Raw genomic sequence first — 18,973 nt, forward strand, 5'->3', positions numbered from 1 at the left:
AGCATACTATCTTGGTATGTTTTAAGTCAAAGGATTCAGATTTCCGATTTTTAAAATACTGAAAGAATGAGAATATATCAACATAATAATTATAATTCAGTACTTCAAAAATAACATGATTTACTAGAATACAGTGAACCCAAGTGACAGTCATTAATTTAAACAAATAAGGAAATACAACAATGAATGTTACCCTATTTTATCCTCCTTTGTCCCTGCTTTAAAAATATCCTCTATTATTACCTTTTCTAGGTACAAGACCCCCTTCTCTGACTTTGGAGAGCTGTGTTTGAAGGTAGCTCCAAGAAAACCCCAAGAGTTGATACAAAATAAAACACTAGTGATACTTAACAATGCCCAGAAGACATTTGGTTCTTATATACAATAGGCATAATTTTATATGGACTTTAGCAAAGCACTTGTAATTTTGTCAAAATTGTGTATAATATGGAGAAATGCAGGCCAGATGTAGTAAAAGCCAGATGAGTGACTGCTTTGTAAAGGCAAAGTCCATCCTCTGCCTTGTTGAGGTTCCCCACCCCCATTTGATGTGTTGCTGGATTGGCTTTGCAGACTTGACTTTAGCAGTGTGAAAAAAACTTGCCAGGCAGGGAACCTCAGAAAATAAAAACAAGTTTTACAGAGTGAGCCATTCGGCTAAGGTGTGACCAGTTGGAAGAGGGGTAATGCTGGGAATCCCCTACTCTTGGTCTCTTTTTCTCCCACCTGACCAGCTCATGGGCCCCTCTGAGGAGCGCAGTTTGGAAAGTACTGTAATTTGTGACACACACAGAGGTTTCCAACCCCAAGGACTTCTGACAGCTGATCATTTGTGACCACTGACCGATAATTTTCCGACCTCCTTATCTAAGAATTTTTAAAAATGTGTAATATATAGTTGTGCTTTTTTTTTTTTTTTTACAGGAAAAATATTTTCCTGTTTTGTGTTCTACATCTTCAGCCTCTATAAATTCCCTGGCCAGAAAGCGTCGTGTTTCGTATGATAAGGATGCTGCTCCTGGCACATCTAAAATAGTGATGTCAACAGGTAAATTAGTATAGGGTATTAGGGTATAGTATAGTATAGGGTATTAGGGTATAGCATAATATAGGGTATTAGGGTATAAAATTACTAATCTTTTACTCTGTGTTATTTTAGTGTCTTTGAAATTTGAGCAATAAAATAAAAAAAGATGATAAGACATGTTTTTGTTTTTTTCTTAGCATTTTTCATATTAAAGTGTTTTGAGATTCTGGTTGTTCATTTTGATGTTATGGAAAAACTGTTTAAATATACAAGTCACTTGAAAATTCACTACTCTTAAAGTATTTTATCCAGCTTAGTAAGATTTACAAAATTTACATCATTGTCAAATCTGTTTTCCTTTTATCTTATTTCACAATGTCTTTTTGTCTTGTATGTACTTTTAAAGCTACTTCAAATCTTTTTAAAATGTCTTTTAAAATCTTGAAAGATCCTTTCCTGTCAGGGGCATGATGACTTTAAATTATTCTCTGTTATGTGAAGAGTATGAAATGACACAGACCTAGACTGAACAAATCCCCCTTTTATTTGTCATCTCTTCTACGTTTTCTTGTTGCCTTCCTATTTTTTAAAGCATGTACCATTGCTTTTTCTCCTAGTTTTGTCTTTCTTATACTCTTCTGTTCCTTAGACTTTTCTTCCCAATTTCCCTTTCCTGATTAAAAAGAAATTATTTTTTTGAAATAGAAATCACTTAAAGGATTATTGTAACATACTCATTTTGTCAGTTCATTATTTCTGATTTTTAGTCTGTTGGCAGGAGAGACTAGCTAAATAAGTATAACGCAAAGGAGATAAAACATTGAAATCTTTGTTTAGCTTCACTTGTGTTCAGTAGGACTTTGTCCATCCCATCAGCACCATGGATTTTTATTTTTTTTAAAAAGATTTATTACTTATTTTAGAGAGAGAGAGAATGAGCAGGAGGGGCAGAGGGAGAGGGAGAGAGATTCTCAAGCAGACTCTGCGCTTAGTGCGGAGTCCAACTCACGATCCCAAGATCACAACCTGAGCCGAAACCAGGAGTTGCATGCCCAACCGACTATGCCACCCAGGCACCCCCCGGTTAAGTTTTTAATAGCTGTTTCATTTCTGTGACAAAGTCCATCCTTCCTTTGGCTATTGCCACAAGGTTGAATTATGTATTTCAACATAGTGAAAGAGAGATTAATGGGTTTTTATTGTACTGAATATAGACCACATATATGTAAAATTTGGCAATATAAATTAGGTAATGGATAAACATAACGTGCTTCTTGATTTAGGGGGACAGTATATTTTCTGCTTGGTAATAATGTACTCATATTGTTACATTGTATGTTGTTTTAATATTTATTGATTCTCAGTGAAGAAATATGGAAACACGACATTTGTGTGATTATAGATGATTTGCTTCTAATTCATATGCTTTTATTATACTAAGGAAAGCGTTATTTTTTAATTTTCTTCAGTGAACCTTGGCATGTGTATAAAGAACATTTTTATTTTCCTTAAGTTAATGAAAAAAATCACTCTAGGTCATTAGAACTTACTGTGTGGCATGTATCTTAAATTACTTGGTTACTTTAGAAAATACAATGAAGGTGCAATGTTGGTGATTTAAAATAAATTCAGTCCAAGGAGTGTATTAACATGATCAGTTTTGAAAGAATTTTTATACTGTGTATACGGTTGAAAGGTGAAAATATTTATCTTTATACCATTTTACATGATGTGGGAATGTGTGAAGAATTGTTTTGTGATGCTACTAAAAGTTGGATAGTTTTTATTATAATTATTCTAGGCAAAATTCTAGAAAGTTGACTAGATTTAAGGTCTTTATACAAATGTGAAAATATATTTGCATATATATTTTTAGGTAGCAGAAATGATTGTTGATATTAACTATATTTGGGTCTCTTTGAGTGAAGTGTGGCTAGTGGGATATAGTAATTAATTATGTAGTATTTATGTTGCTTTTAACCAATCTGATTGTTATATTTATGTACACGTTTCCTCAAGTCTGTGTCTATGTAAACAAACATGGAAATGCTGGCCCTCACCTGGATCCGAAGAAAATCCAGCAGCTGCCTGACCACTTTGGCCCGGGCCCCGTGAATGTGGTGCTCCGGAGGACCGTGCAGGCCTGTGTGGATTGTGCCATTCAAAGTAAGACTGTTTTTGGATTTCTTAAGCCAGATCATCGTGGAGGAGAAGTGATAACTGGTATGCTCAACTAACCCTTTATTCAGCTTTTCTTACAAATTTGATTTTATTTTAAAAAGGCAAGGATTTTATAATATATAGATTATTTTATAATATTTGTAGTCTATTAACTACTTATAATATTGACATACTTACATTGATATAATATCTATTTATAGATTTTTAACTCTGGGAAAGTTTAACTTTAGTTCAAAATAGACAATGGTCAGAGTCATACTGTAAATTGAGGTAAAAGATTTTTTTACATGCTGTATTAAGCTCACTATAGACAAAATACCTTGGCTGATAATATATTTTAATGTTTTTAGAAAACAGACTGATCTATAGGAAGCTCTAAATGAAAATGTGACTCAAGAAGTGCTTATGAGATAAGATCCAACTGGCTTTCATGATTGATCAGTTACTATGTTTATACCCACAAAATGCTTGGAGTAGCGGAAGTGGTAGAGATCACTGGGTTGCCGCTGCTGCCCTTGTTGTTGTTTGCCTTGGAATACTTTGTAAATGAGAATGCCTTTACCAATGTAGGCTGTTGTGTTTGAGAGGGGCCTTTATAATTTAAGAATATTCCTTTATAAATTACAAAAACCACGACTTAGATTTATAATACATTTCCAAAATTGGTGGCTTTTTTTGATGTTGTAGTTTTATCTTTCTATGAGCTAACTCTGACATCTCTTTTCCCCCCAATAGCTTCCTTTGATGGGGAAACTCACTCTGTCCAGCTCCCTCCAGTGAATAGTGCATCATTTGCTCTTCGCTTTCTTGAGACCTTATGCCATAGCTTGCAGTGTGATAACCTTCTGAGTAGCCAGCCTTTTAGCTCTTACAGAGGTACTACTCCTAGTCCTGCAGAGCATGATAAAAATAAATCAGGTGAGAGAAAATGTAAAATTTTGTACTGTGCTTCTATTTTGTATTTTATAATTAATGCGAGAATCTTGTGTAATTTAGTTTTTCCTCATGTTCTCCTCAAAGTAAACATTTTAGCCACCATGAACTAATTAGACATGTATAATATATAGTTGTTTTTGTTCATTCAAAGTGGGCAGGTAATTTCTTATATTCATAATGAACTTGAGAATCAAAACCTGTAAAGTATCCTGTGCTTTGATTTGCATTTCCCTAATGGCTGAGGTTGTTAAGCATCTTTTCATGTGCTTATTGGCTATTTGTAGATGTTCTTTGGAGAAATGTCTATCTAAATCCTTTGTCTATTTTTAATTGGGTTCTTCGTCTTTTTATTACATAGAAATGAAATATATTTGTTCCTCTTATATATTACATTATATTTATATTTGTTAATATATAAAGAATTCTTTATATATTCTGGATACAAGTTCCGTATCAGAAATATCCTTTGCGTATATTTTCTTCCATTCTGTAGGTTGTCTTTTCACTTTCTTGATGGTGTCCTTTGAAGCACAAAAGTTTTTAATTGCAGTGAAGTCCAATTTACCTATTTTTTCTTTTGTTTCTTATACTTTTGGTGTCATACCTAAGAAAATATTCCTTAATGCAGTTTCACAAAGATTTACTCCTGTGTTTACTCCTAAGAATTTTGTAGTTTTAGCTGTTATATTTAGGTTATTGGTCTATTTTGAATTTTTCTATATACAGTGAGATAAGGGTCCAGTTTCATTCTTTCACATGTGGATATCTAATTGGCCCAGCACCATTTGTTGAAAAGACTATTCTTTTCCTACTGACTTGTCTTGGCACCCTTGTGAAAAATCAGTTGGCTGTAAATATATGGATTTATTTCTGGACTTTGTATTTCATTGATCTGTATGTCAATCCTCATGGCACTACCACACTATCCTTTTTTTTTTTTTTTTAAGATTTTATTTATTTGACAGAGAGAGCACAAGCAGGGAGAGTGGGACCCTGGGATCATGACCTGAGCCAAAGGCAGACACTTAGCCAACTGAGCAACCCAGGCACCCCAGTACCACACTATCTTGATTACTGTAGCTTTTTGTAGTAACTTTTGAAATTAGGAAGTATGAGTTTTCCAACTTTGTTCTCCTTTTTCAAGATTGTTTTGGCAATTCTGAGTTTCCGTATGATTTTTAAGTTCAGCTTATCATTTTCTGCTGGATTTTAGTAGAGATTGTGTTCAATCTGTAGATCAGTTCGGGGGTTATTGCCATCTAATAATATTGAGTCTGGGTGGCTCTTGATTTCAGCTCAGGTCATGATCTCAGGGTCTTGGGATTGAGCCTCGCATCCAGCTCCATGCTCAATGTGGAGTCTGCTTGTCCCTCTCCCTCTGCTTCTCCCCTGCTTGCGTGTTCTCTCTCCCTCCCCCACCTCAAATTAATTAATCAATTCATTAATAAAATCTCTTAAAAATATTGAGTCTTCTAGTTTATGAATATGGGATGTCAGTGTATTTAGGTCTTCCTTAATTTATTTCAATAATATTTTGTAGTTTTCAGAAAGCACATCTGGCACTTCTTTTGATAAATTCATCCCTAAACATTTTATTGTTTTTAACACTATTGTAAATAGAATTATTTTCTTAAATTTTGGGTTGTTCATTCCAAGTGTGTAGAAATGCAATTGATTTTTGTATTATTAATCTTTATTCTGTGATCTTGCTGAATTTGTTACTTACCATTGGGGTTTTTGTATGTGTGAATTTCTTAGGATTTTCTTAGTCTGTTTTGTCTGATGTTACTATAACCAGTCCAGTTTTAAGTACTGTTTGTGTGGTATATTTTTTCTCACCTTTCCCTTTGAACTTATTTGTATATTTGAATTTAAAGTGTATCTTTTATGTTAATTATGTAATTGGAACATGGTTGTTTTTTTTTTTAATCCATTCTGCTCATTTTTTTACTGGAGTGTTTATCTCATGGACAGTTAATATAATTACTAGTAAGAATTCATTCATTCATAAGGTAGGATTTACATCTACCATTTTGTTATTTGTTTTCTAGGTCTTAGTGTTTCTTTTTGTCTTTTCTTCTTTTCTTTGATAACTTTCCTCTTTTGTTTTAAATGTTTTTTTTTCTGTTTTTATTTTTATTTGTATATGAATCTTAGTTTTTTTTAAGATTTTATTTATTTATTTGAGAGAGAGAGAATGAGAGAGAGAGAGAGAGCATGAGAGGGGGGAGGGTCAGAGGGAGAAGCAGACTCCCTGCCGAACAGGGAGTCTGATGCGGGACTCGATCCCAGGACTCCAGGATCATGACCTGAGCTGAAGGCAGTGGCTTAACTGACTGAGCCACCCAGGTGCCCCTGAATCTTAGTTTTAAATAGATGTTTTCTTATATACTATCTTAATTCCTTTGTTGTTCCTTCTACTAAAGTTTTTGAGTTTTTTTTCTTTTTTTTCTGTCCAGGGGTTATTTTCATAGTAGTTGCCTGCCGTGGGGATTACAATTAATATCTTAATTTAAAACAATCTTGTTTGGATTAATACCAACTTAATTTTATTTAATTTTATTTTTTTTTAAAAGATTTTATTTATTTGAGAGAGAGAAATGCGATAGAGACAGAGGACGAGAGGGAAGAGGGTCAGAGGGAGAAGCAGACTCCCTGCTGAGCAGGGAGCCCGATGCGGGACTTGATTCCGGGACTCCAGGATCATGACCTGAGCTGAAGGCAGTCGCTTAACCAACTGAGCCACCCAGGCGCCCAATACCAACTTAATTTTAATATTATGCAAAAACCTTGCTCTACTACAGCTCTTTTTCCTGCTCCCTTCTTTGTTCTTTTATTGCCAAATTATATTTTATACATTATAAGCCCCAAAATATAATTTTGTAATTTTTTTTTCATTATTATCATTTTTTTGTATTTTAAGCTTTCTTCCCGACATGGGTCTTGAACTCATGACCCTGAGATCAAGAGTCACATGCTCTACTGACTGAGCCAGCCTGGTGCCCCTATTTGTTTTTTTAAGGGAAGAAGAAGAAGAAAAGAGTTATAAAGACAAATGTATTTGGGGTGCCTGGGTGGCGCAGTCAATAAAGCATCCAACTTTGGTTTCTGCTCAGGTCTGATGTCAGGGTTGTGAGATTGAGCCCTTCATTGGGTTCCACACTCCACAGTCAGCGTGAGTCTGCTTGGGTTTCTTTCTCTCTCTCCCTCTACCCCTCCCTCCCCTGCGTGCACACTCTCTCTCATAAATAAATATTTAACCACAGATATTTTAACTGGTACTCTAATTTTTTTTTAAGGATTTTATTTATTTATTTGAGAGAAAGAGTGAGTGAGAGAGAACATGAGCACGGGCAGAGGGAGGGAGAGGGAGAAACAGACTCCCCTGCTGAGCAGGGAGCCCAACACTGGCCTCAAAATCAGGACCCTGGGATCATGACCTGAGCTGAAGGCAGATACTTAACAACTGAGCCACCCAGGCACCCCAGTACTCTTTAATTTTTTTGTGGATTTGAGTTACTGTTGAATGTAATTTCATTTCTTGTAGGTAAGCTGTTCAAGTGAGGAATTTTTTCACTTTTAAAAAAAAAATCTTTATTTTTTTTAAAGATTTTATTTATTTGACAGAGAGAGAGCAAGCACAAACAGGGGGAGTGGCAGGCAGAGGGAGAGGGAGAAGCAGGCTCCCCACGGAGCAGAGAGCCCTACTTGGGGCTTAGTGCCAGGACCCCAGGATCACGACCTGAGCTGAAGGCAGATGGTCAACCGACTGAGCCACCCAGGCGCCCCAAATTTTCTCACTTCTTTAAAAAAAGATTATTTTAGGGAGAGAAAGAGGGAGAGAGAGAATCTCAAGCAGACTCCCCGCAGGGCAGAGCCTGACCCCACAACCCTGAGGTCATGATGGGAGCCAAAACCAAGAGTCAAGTGCTCATCCAATTGAGCCATCCAGGTGCCCCTCACTTTTTGTTTGTGAAGAATTTCTTATTTCTCCTTCATTTTTTAAAGTTTAGTTTTGTTGGATGTAGAATTCTTAGTTGACTGTCTTAGCAATTTGAATGTATCATCCCACTTCCTACTAGCCTGTATAGTTTCTGATGAGAAGTCAGTTGTTAATCTTATTGAGGATCCTTTGTATGGGATTGGCTTTTCGCTTGGTAATTTCAAGATTCTCTTTGTCTTTTGCTTTTGATAGTTTGTGTTTTTTCTAGGTGTGGCTATCTTTGAATTTATCCTGCCTACTTGGAGATAGTTGAGTTTTTTGGATATTCAGATTAATGCTTTTTATCAAATCTGGGAAACATTTAGCCATTACTTTTTCAAATATTCTTTCTGGCCCTTTCTCTCTGTCACCTCTCCTTCTGGAGCTCTTCCATTATGTGTATTTTGGTGTCCTTGATGGTATCCCACAGGTGTCTGGAGTCTGTTCATTTTTCCTCATTCTTTTTTCTTTCTGTTCCTTAGACTTTATAATCTCAATTGACCTTTCTTTAAATTTGCTGACTCTTTCTTCTGCTAGTTCACATCTGCTCTTGAGCCCTTCTAGTGAATTTTTCATTTCATTTATACTACTTTTCAAGTCCTAAATTTCGATTTGTAATTTTTTATCATTTTATTGATAGTCTCTATTTGGTGAGACTTTGTTCTCATACTTTCCTTTAGTTCCTTAGACATGATTATTATTTTTTAGTTCTTTGAACATAAATAAAATTGCTGATTTAAAGTCCTTGTTTACTAACTCCAGTATCTGGGCTTCCTCAGAGGCAGTTTCTATTGACTGTTTTTCCCCCCTTTGTATAGGCCATACTTTTATGTTTTTTGCATGTCTCCTAATTTTTAATTGAAAACTGGACATTTTAAAAGAGTGTAAAGCAGTAACTCTGAAAATCAGATTTTCTCCTCTTCCCTAGGGTTTGTTGTTGCTGGTGCTTTTGTATAGTGACTTTCCTGGACTAACCTAATGATTTCCTGGGCTCATTTATTATATGTGGCCACTGAAGTCTGCTCACTTAGTGTTCAACAAATGATTGGACAGGGATTTCCATAAATGCCTGCAACCAGTGTGTCTCCCATCCTTTGCCACAGAGTTCATGTATGTGTTGGAACTTACCTTGAACATTCCAAGAGGCAGTTTACAAGTCTGCTTTGTGCAGAGCCTCAAGGTCAGCAAGAAAAGAAAGATTAAGGTCTTAGGTCTTTCCTGGGCATGGATACTGCCTTGCACATGCATATGGCCTTCTAGATTCCCAGGAGTATCTCTATGGTTTTCAAAGTCTCCTAATGGACATTTTATTCTCCAGGTTTGTTTTTAAAGCTTTTTGGTCAGTTTCCCATCAGCCCCAAATGATGATGCTGCCTCAGGCAGCTATAGTGTTAAACAATTACTACGGTGGATTTTTTTGGTTTGTTTGATTGTTTGAGCAATGCCTTAGAGATAGGACTGTTCACACAGAGCAGGCTCTGATTTAGGTCCAATAAAACAAAGCCTGAGATCAGAGCTTTCCATTGAGTTTCAAGGTTGTTCAAATTGTGCCAGTTCTCTGGGGATAGGGCCTTTTGAGAGCCCCAAACCCATTGTCTTCCCTCCAGTGACTGCTAGGATTTGCTGGCTTTCACAACGAGAGTACTTATGAACCTGTTGGTTTGCAAAGCTGCTGCAAAAACAGTGAAGGGGATGATGGTAGGGAAGCTAAAATGCCACAGAATTTGCTGTTCTTTCTGAGGTTCAGCCACTTTTTTCTTGAACAAATGCTTTTTGGGTTGTTGTAAGCCTTTATGTGATGTCCAGAGTTTTTGAAAAATTAATTTTGCCAATCTCTTCGTTATTTTTATGAAGTGGATTTTGCAGGTCTTTAATCAGTCATCCTGGAAGTGCCTCTCTATGATGACTTTTAAAATATTTTGTAAATTATATGGCTTTTTCTAGTTATCCCTGCAGGAAAAGTTTCATGCCTGAGCTTACTACAATACCCAGGAGCAGAAGTCAAGAGTCATTTTTATGTTTTATCAGCCCCAGATAGTAGACCATACTCTAGCTTCATTAACTTTTTATAAGAAAGCATTAAAATATTACAAGTAAAAGAAAAGATTTTCTGATCTTGCTAAGATTCTGAGGCAACATCTATCTGTAGAAAACTATACATTAGTATTTGAATTTTCCGTATCATTAAATGAGTATGAAAAAAGCCAATTTTTTCTTTATAGGAATTTAAATGTCCTAATTATAGAAATATTTGCCATTTACGGAAATATGTTTTGCCTATTGGTTTTTGTAGTCCATGATTAAAAATAAAATCAAGTGGTAAGAGCTCTCTTAGACTCTTTAGTAATCAGTAACCAGATGGCTAAAAGTTGCTTATCAGATGATCTTAAGAAGCATGCCTGGCCCCCAGCTATTTTGAACCAGATGAAGTTTGACTTTGGTACATTCTCACTGCAATCTTCTCACGCAAGTTCTATTATCAGACTATTTAGATTTCTTTTATACTTAATTTTTCCTTTTAGTTGGAGGTTAAATCAAGATACTGATTGATATTTAGAGTTTAATAATTTGAGATGTCGTTACTTTCAGGATCATGCCTTAAAGAGTGGTCCTTTAGGTAAAAATGCATTTGGTTTAATAATAAGCTGTAGAGTTATAGGAAGGGTAGCTCTGGGCCAGGACTGTTGCCTATAAAATGAGATGTCCACTGTACACTGTCTTCTCCTTCTCTGAATTCTTAACTTTTTTTGTTCATGGGAACAGTTTTCCTAGGCCTTTTTAGACACATTATAATTGATTGCTTCACTGCTTCTTGAGATACTTAGAGATATCTGATGATCCTGGAATAAATGATGCCTGTATATAATTCTTTTAGCTGTTGAATATGATGTCACCAAAATATTTAATGGGATGAAATCAACACATATTATTCATAAATAATCAAGTAATTGATAAATTGCTGATGAAGTTACAGTAGGCAAATGATTTAGAAACAAAAGTGTTATATGCTGATGATCTGAAAATGCTTGAGGAATGTTAGTTATAAGAGACACCTTTTTTTTAAACAGTAAAAGAAGACATAACAGAAAAGAAAAGCCCCAAACGGCCTTCTCAGGAACCTATACCTTATGTTGTTCCTGTGTCACCTAAGCTCCCCAAAACAAAGATGCATGCCTCTAAAGGTAAATAGTATTTACAAGTTCCTGGAATGGGAAGAAAAGTCACTCTACTACCACTTAACTATATGCTCTCGGGTGGGGGTGTGTATTTGCCCAAATCAGGTGAGCATTTAGGCTACTACTTTGGTAGCTTTGTCAGGAGTTTCATTCTCTTCAGAAGTACACAGTTGTCATTTCTCCTTAGATAAAAGTAAAATAATTACAGTAACATTTTCCATTCAGTTTTGTATTACTGAAAGCTGATAAAAAGTGAATAGAAAAACCTAGTGCCTAGTGCCTTTCTGCACTGAAAGTTTTAAGTGTCCAAGTAGTAAGCAAATGTTAGAAGCCAACTGTGTGATCATATTATAATGGTTGTGAAGAACTGCATTCCTAAAAATGAATGCTTTAGTGAGGTGTTCACAGCCTTGGTAGCAAGACTGGGAAGGGACAGTTGCCATGAGAAATACAGGTGACATAGTGGAATCAATTTGGATTTTAAGACAGTGTCCATTACTATAAATGCCAAGGGGGCGGGTGGCCACGTACTTTATGTTAGAGGTTTATGGTTCAGTATAGCATGGTTTAAGTGAACTGTTGAAGATTAGGAGATGTTTTGACCTTTTAGTAGTATTTAAGCTATAAGTCTACTGAAGATAATTGCCCTTGTCTTTTTTTCTTGTAGAAGAACTACTGTCTTCTGAGGGAAATGGCATGCCCAAAGAGGAAAAGCTTCCTGAAGATTCCAAAAACTCGCCACTAAATCCAGCAAATTCTTTAAGCCCTACCAGCAGAAATCCTGTAAGCACTCATACTGTAGTCTCCAGGAATTTTTCTCCAAGTGTGCCTGGCATCTCAAGTTCAGCACTAGTGGGGACCAGATCTACCAAGAGCAGTCACCATGAAGTTAAATTCCAAATGCAGAGGAAAAGTGAAGGTATATTTAAAAACAGTGATTCTCAACCAACATGTTTCTTTCTCCTTAAGGTTTCTTTGCCCAACAACATCCCTTGAGAGTGTATCACATTGGAGAAAGTGCCAAGATTGAGGAGTTTGAGTCCTCCCTGTTTATGTTACTGTCAGGGTCAAGTCACTACAGATGCTCCGATCCTCATGGCGGCATAGAAGTATCCCTGGGGATTTGGGTCACCAGCCATGTCTCTCGTAGACATCTTAGATCAGTGCTTCTTATTAATGGTTCCGTTGTAATTTATCACTTCACTGGATCCTGTCTGGACTCAGAAACCTCCTGTGACTCTGAGGCCTGGAAAGATGCACTTCCTCTCCTTTCTGATGTACTCTCTTCCTTGTCTCTTTTGAGACCTTTCCTGACTCCAGCCTGTGTGTGGCTCCCAGATCTGGGCTCTGGTATTCTGTTGCTGTAGCTGTTTCTCCATTCTCCACACCTTCAGTTACTCCCTCAGACCCACCAGGAATACATAACATGTGTAAACAGGGCAGCATCCTTTTGCCATTTGGAAAGAGCCAGAATAGTTTTCCATGTGCAAAGATAGTTACCCTCTACCCTTTTTAAGGATGAAGGGGGTGGGGGTAGGGGTGGGCCGAGGTGGGGTAAGGGTGGGAATGTGTTTTGTCCTTTTTCTCCTTGGTAGGCATCTAGGCAAGGTGAGTACTGAAGGCAGTAGGAACCATCCAACTTGATTGCTTTTCTTAATGGATGTTTTCTATGGGCAACTGTGCTGTATACATGCCATGACATGTTTAATATCATCCCCCCATCTTCCACCTCATGTAGATCGTCTCTGCTTTCAGAGTGACATTTGCAAGGAGTCTGATGGTAGATGCTTATCCCATCAAGGGGTGGTATACCCAGAATTTTTAGGTATTTTCACAAAATGAGAGCTTTGAAGACAGGCCTTCTCAGCAAAAGGCTATAAAAGGTTACCCCTGATACTGAATTCCTCACTTTCAAATGTATGACTAATATTACTATGCCAAAGTAGCCTGTATTTGAGCTTGAGAAGTCTAGCTTTTGGTCTTCCCAGGAGTGGAAAGACTAAGAGTAATAACATTACTTACTGGTAATTTACTTATTAGTAATAGAAATCAGCATCATCTTCATCACTCTCTGACATGTGCCAGGCATGTAATATTTTACATAGCCTTTACAGCAATTCCTTAAGACGTACGTGCTGGTAAACATTTTCATGTGAGAAATCTGAGAAGTCACTTGACTAAGGTCCCCAGCTAGAAAGTGGCTGGGTCAGTCCTTGAATCCAGGCACTCTGACTCCAGGCTGTACGCTTAACTGCTGGGCTGCTTCCATCTCCAGAGAATAGGTAAGCATTTCCCTTGGAAACTGTCTAGAGGTGTCATTACTATTGTCTTCCTTAAGGTCTTGGAACTGTTACTTAAAGCTGAGGCCACCCCTGATTGCTGGTGATGCTCTCACAACCTCCTGCCCTGCCCCATTATTTGAATGAAATAAATTGTTCATTTTTATTATAGGAAAGAAATCCAATAACGTTGTGGATAAAATCAAATCACTTTTATTCATTTCAGAAACACTTACTGATACTCTAGTGTAAGACAGAGCCATTCAGGAGAAAAGCATGACTGGATTTTGATTATTTTTCACATAGTTTATTTCATGTAATTATTTGAATAACACTAATGTTTACAACTTCTCTGATTGTTTTGAAGGTATGCGCCCAATTAAATGATTTCTCCATAATGAATTAAAAATAGGTGATCTTATAGTTGTTTTATTTTTAATATAAAATTAGTTTTATACCATAAATTACATATTTGCATATAGTTTTTCTGTAGTAATCTGTAAAACTGGTTGCATGTTATTTAAGATATAACAGTATCAGATTCTGATGACATAAACCAGAAATGCCACAAAAAAGTTATTTAGAGGTATGATTAGCTTGATTAGCTTTGCCAATAGTTTTTTCATCTTAAGTCTTTCTTGGAACTAAAGGAGAAGACTTTTCTGCCTAAATTGTTAGAATGCCTTAGGCATGGCATGGTCTATGCCATCATCATTTTTATTTGGGTTGAAATAGCACAGTAGCATTTCTTGGTAGATATGACCAACATTTTTATCTCTGACAAGTGAAAGGGAGGATATGTTTTAGTAAAGAGTTTTTGTTTCACATCAGAGTTGTCATATTGAAGGAGAAAATAAGTACACTTTTGAGCTACACACCAAAAAAACGTACATTCTGAGTTCTTTTATCTTCTGTTTTTCTTTGCCCTTTACCTGGGTAAATATTCAAAATGCCCCTAAAATGGCTGGAGCCCAGATGATAGGAAAGCAAACATATCTTTGGTTAAATCACACCAAAAAAGACCAAATTTGTGTTTGACGGTCCTTGTTTAAAGAAACAGATTTTCCCGGCAAATTACAAAACTCACTTCTGTTATCACACACTAACTTTAGAGAGTCAAGTGCTCTGGTTGAATAGAATGAATACTTATCTGGGACACAAAGAAATTACAGCACAACCTGGTGAACAGCACAGCTAAAACTTTTTGAGGTGTGAGTGCTTAAATCTCTTTCTCAATTATTTCTTTTTTCGACCTATAAACATTCAACCAGAGTATCTATTACTATGCAATTAAACTTGAGAGAGGTATCGAGTATAATGTTAAAGTTACTTCTGACCTAGCCAAGCAGAAAATAATCCTGTTTTCTTCAAAATTCAGATAACCATTTAAGCCTTAAGAGACAGGAATTTGAAGAGTAAAGTGATGCTAAAATTATCCATATTGAATACATGGGAGAGATTCGGTAAAACTCATTTGGTTCTCAAAGATAATGGGGTTATTGAGATTCCTTGATTAAAGTGAATAAATTTAAGCAACTATGAAACTAAATCTGGAGACTTTCCATTCTATTTAGCTAGTAAAAGAAACCTAATCTAGACAGGCCAAGAGGAGAGATTGAGAGAAATTCAAGAGTAATAGGTGAGCTTAGATTAACCTCATTTACCCCAAGCACCAGATCTTTTGCTGTCTTTGCCTGTGGCCCACAAGGACTCAGATTGATCAGTCTGTTTTATGATTTTTGAGGCTTTAAGGTAAATTCTGAAGCTGCTTTTATTGTTTGGGGGAGGTCAGATGGGGTGCTCTTGGGTAGCCATCCTCAGGTCATCCTAATCTAGGCTTTCACTGGATTCTACACTTGGAGTCCTGGGTCCTTGCTGGGGTGCTTAATAGAAGGTTCCAGGAATGGGACCATTTCTCCCTACCTAACATCTCTTCTTTCAGGATAATGATCAGGTCAAGTATGATTTGTCTTTTTTCCCCCCATTGAAGCTCCAAGTTATATAGCTGTACCTGACCCCAGTGTCCTGAAACAAGGCTTCTCTAAGGACCCTTCAACCTGGTCTGTGGATGAAGTGATACAGTTTATGAAACATAAAGATCCTCAGATATCAGGCCCCCTCGCCGACCTCTTCAGGCAACATGTAATGTATCTTTTGATCCGGTTTTCCTGCCGTAATGCCTTTCAATGACCTCTGTGCAGGCCCTTCAGTTGGATGGATGCTGATTAGTGTGGATGGTGGGGGAACCCTATCAACTGATTTTTCCATATGTGAGAAAGGTTACTTGGCCCAAAGTTAGATTCTTAAATGGTAGAGGCTGGATCTGTGCTTTAAATGGGTACCCGAGTACCTAAAATACTACAAGTCTTCAAGTTCTCAAGAGAAGATGATTCAGCAATGGCCACTCTCAGATGTCTTCTCCCACAAGGATCCTCCTCCCCACCTGCTCCCTGCTCGGCCCCAGGACCGTGAGTAGGAGGGGGTAACCACAAGCTGTGACAGGGTGTCCTGCCCAGTGAATCCAGCAACTGTGTAAGATTAAGTGCAGTTTTATTTTAAATAGGAGCTCATGAATACCAAATAATATGCTTCTCCGACATAAATTGGTCAATTAAGGAAGTAAAAAATTTTAGGAGGATGCCTTGTGTCTATTAAGTAATGTTTATAGTCTTTTGTAACAAATCAGTAACCAAGTATCTTCTGTCCTTTTCAGTATTCTAAGAAAATCGGTAATTTTTAGTTTTACATTTAATTAGTTTAGCTTCAGACAACTAACTGATTAGCTTTCAACATAAAGACAACACTGTATAACACATTTACAGTTTGCATTGATGCTGACATCCTCATATTCCCAGCCTTTCTAAGAAAGTTAATGACCGTCTGAAATTCATTTCTACAATTCATAGCTTTCTAACCTTTGTCATAGATATGTAGTATTTTATTCAACACACAGTATTTAAAATGAGATAGTTTGGTGCTTAGGCCAATTTTGAAAGATACTGGATTAAATTTCCTTTTTCTTAAAATGTGAAGTGAATTTAGAAATTATCAAATGATGTCTTGCTGTATAAATTATATTTTTAATAGTTTTCAGGAAATAAATGCATATTCAGAGAATATATATCGAGAATATACAACTGCTCTCTATTTTACATGTTCTTATATATAACTTGACAAAATATGAATGCATTATTAATTGTAATTTCTTTCTCTCTGTAGGAAATTGACGGGAAGGCTCTGCTACTCCTCAACAGTGACGTGATGATGAAGTACATGGGGCTGAAGCTGGGCCCAGCATTAAAGTTATGTTACTACATTGAAAAACTTAAAGAAGGAAAATACAATTGAAAAAAATGTATAAGTTTAGATTGGACAGAGTTCTTTGTTATCCTGATAACTTTTAATTTAAAAATATTTTAATTCCCCTAGCAGCTTTTGTTTGGTAGACAGTTCCTCTAAATATAGGTTATATCCAGCATTGCAGAACAACATGATAGTCCAGTCTACTTCTTTAAAAAACTATTTACCTGTTAGTATTAGCATATTCAAATTGGGAGTTATGTCTTTTTATTGTTTTACAGTTTACAGTTTATCATTTTGTACAGTTTACAAATGTATTTTCATGCTGGAAACAGAGAAACACCTTTGATTTCAGTTAATGTTGTTTTTTTTTTTTAAATTTAATTTTATTATTAGTCACCGTACAATACATCATTAGTTTTTGATGTAGTGATCCACTAAGTTAATGTTTATATATAGAACCAAAACAGCTAAATCCCAAAGGGGGAAGTATCAGGGACTGACAAGTTCTCTAATGAAATCTGTGACAAGTTTTCCTTAGAAGAGAATTTAAAGATGCAGCTGTAGATACTATCTTTCTCCAGATATTTTATGTCTGTTACTACCAGTTCTGTTCCTGTCCTGCCAGTCTCTAGAAAGGGAAAGCCATATAAGTTATTTTCCTTTTGTTTATTATTTCTCTGTATGTTGTATTTGTTCATATTTAAAGAAAAAAAGCAAGCTTATAAACTTTCATAAAGTGTTCTTAATCAGTTTTTGATAACTTTTGAACAATTATAGGATAAATAGAATGGTTGTTTTATGCAGGAGATATTATACTACAAGGGTGGTTTGGATGGAGTCTGATTAAATTTCTTTCAATAATATACCTATTATTTTAAAACATTACATATTTTCGCTAAGTGTAGACATTTAACTGGGCATTCATTTCTCACATCTCAATATGAAGACACCTGTGCCCAAATTTTTTAAAGATAGATATTTTATTGTCTGTTTATTCCTCATAAGGATACTATACCGTATTTATGTATTATTCTATAACTGTAGGTATACAAACAAGTAAATCTGTTCTTTTTGAATTTAATATGGCACTTTGTACTGCCACAGAGGTAATGGTGAACTATTTATATAGTTAGAGGTTTTTATTCTGTAAAAAAATATGTGCATCATTTGCTATTACTATTACCTCTCAGCTTTGTCTTCAGGGGATAAGAAACAATCCGTAGGTTGGTTTTCATACAGGGAAGCTCTCTGTCCTATGCAATGTTTCTAGTTAATTTGCTTAGCTCTGAGCCATCTATTCTGCTAAATTTTGGAAGATGCATTAATTCTGACTTCTCATTTTAGGCTTTATTTTTAAAATTAGAACTTTTAAGGAGAAATGGTGCTATATGTTGTAATTACTTTGTATAAGTTTGGTGTAATGTTTATAAGCTATGAGAATCTGTGCTAAAAGTCTTAGCCATTTGTTGTAAATGCCAATAAAATATACACCAAGGGCATGAATGTACATTTTCAGAAAACCAAATGTACTTTATATAAGAATGCAACTATTTAAAGGGTGGTTTTATCTGTTATTCCTTTTGTGTTAGAAGACAAAATTCTAATTTAAACCTGGTCTTCTCTCAAATTGTGTGAAGATGCTGTGCCCAGTTCAACAGTCCTCAGGTGTTTGTATGAATACTATGTTTTACAGTTTTCAGATTTTAAAATATAATAAAGTTTTAAAACCACAGTAATGTCAAAGCCTCAGATTTGATTTTATTTGCTTTCACTGCATTCAATTTATTAGAGTCGATAAAGAGTTGATAAAGTTGATAAAGAAACGCTCTACTAAGTTTGTGGTTTTCTACGCCCAGAGAGTTGACTATTAACACTTGCCCTCATTCTACAGATGAGCAGATCGCTAGCAGCAAAGGGCGGATCTCCCGGCTCCGGGCTCCCTGCTCGGCGGAGAGCCTGCTTCTCCCTTCTCCCTCTCCCTCTCCCCCTGCCTGTGTTCCCTCTCTCGCTGTGTCTCTCTCTGTCAAGTAAATCAAAATAAAATCTTTTTTTTTTTTTTTTTTTTTTAAAAAGGGCCGATCTCTTGGAG

General features: G+C 36.1%; 1 protein-coding gene across 7 annotated transcripts in view; it reads left to right on the forward strand.

Annotated features, from left to right (window-relative positions):
* Positions 1-16,939, forward strand: part of SCML2 (Scm polycomb group protein like 2) — a 90,611-nt gene extending 73,672 nt beyond the window's left edge. For 5 of the 7 annotated variants that reach the window (XM_027609138.1, XM_027609144.1, XM_027609141.1 and 2 more), the window contains 7 exons: positions 925-1,048; positions 3,047-3,250; positions 3,944-4,126; positions 11,195-11,308; positions 11,970-12,221; positions 15,572-15,723; positions 16,801-16,939. In XM_027609138.1, the coding sequence (XP_027464939.1) occupies positions 925-1,048; positions 3,047-3,250; positions 3,944-4,126; positions 11,195-11,308; positions 11,970-12,221; positions 15,572-15,723; positions 16,801-16,929 (1,158 nt within the window). In that variant the 3' untranslated portion in view covers positions 16,930-16,939. Of the gene's footprint in view, positions 1-924; positions 1,049-3,046; positions 3,251-3,943; positions 4,127-11,194; positions 11,309-11,969; positions 12,798-15,571; positions 15,724-16,800 lie in introns of those variants that run through there. The other 2 variants (XM_027609143.1, XM_027609142.2) reach the window with 2 other exon arrangements.
* The last annotated feature ends 2,034 nt before the right edge of the window (positions 16,940-18,973 follow it).

Source organism: Zalophus californianus, chromosome X (genome assembly GCF_009762305.2).
Source record: "Zalophus californianus isolate mZalCal1 chromosome X, mZalCal1.pri.v2, whole genome shotgun sequence".
Taxonomy (NCBI): Eukaryota; Metazoa; Chordata; class Mammalia; order Carnivora; family Otariidae; genus Zalophus; species Zalophus californianus.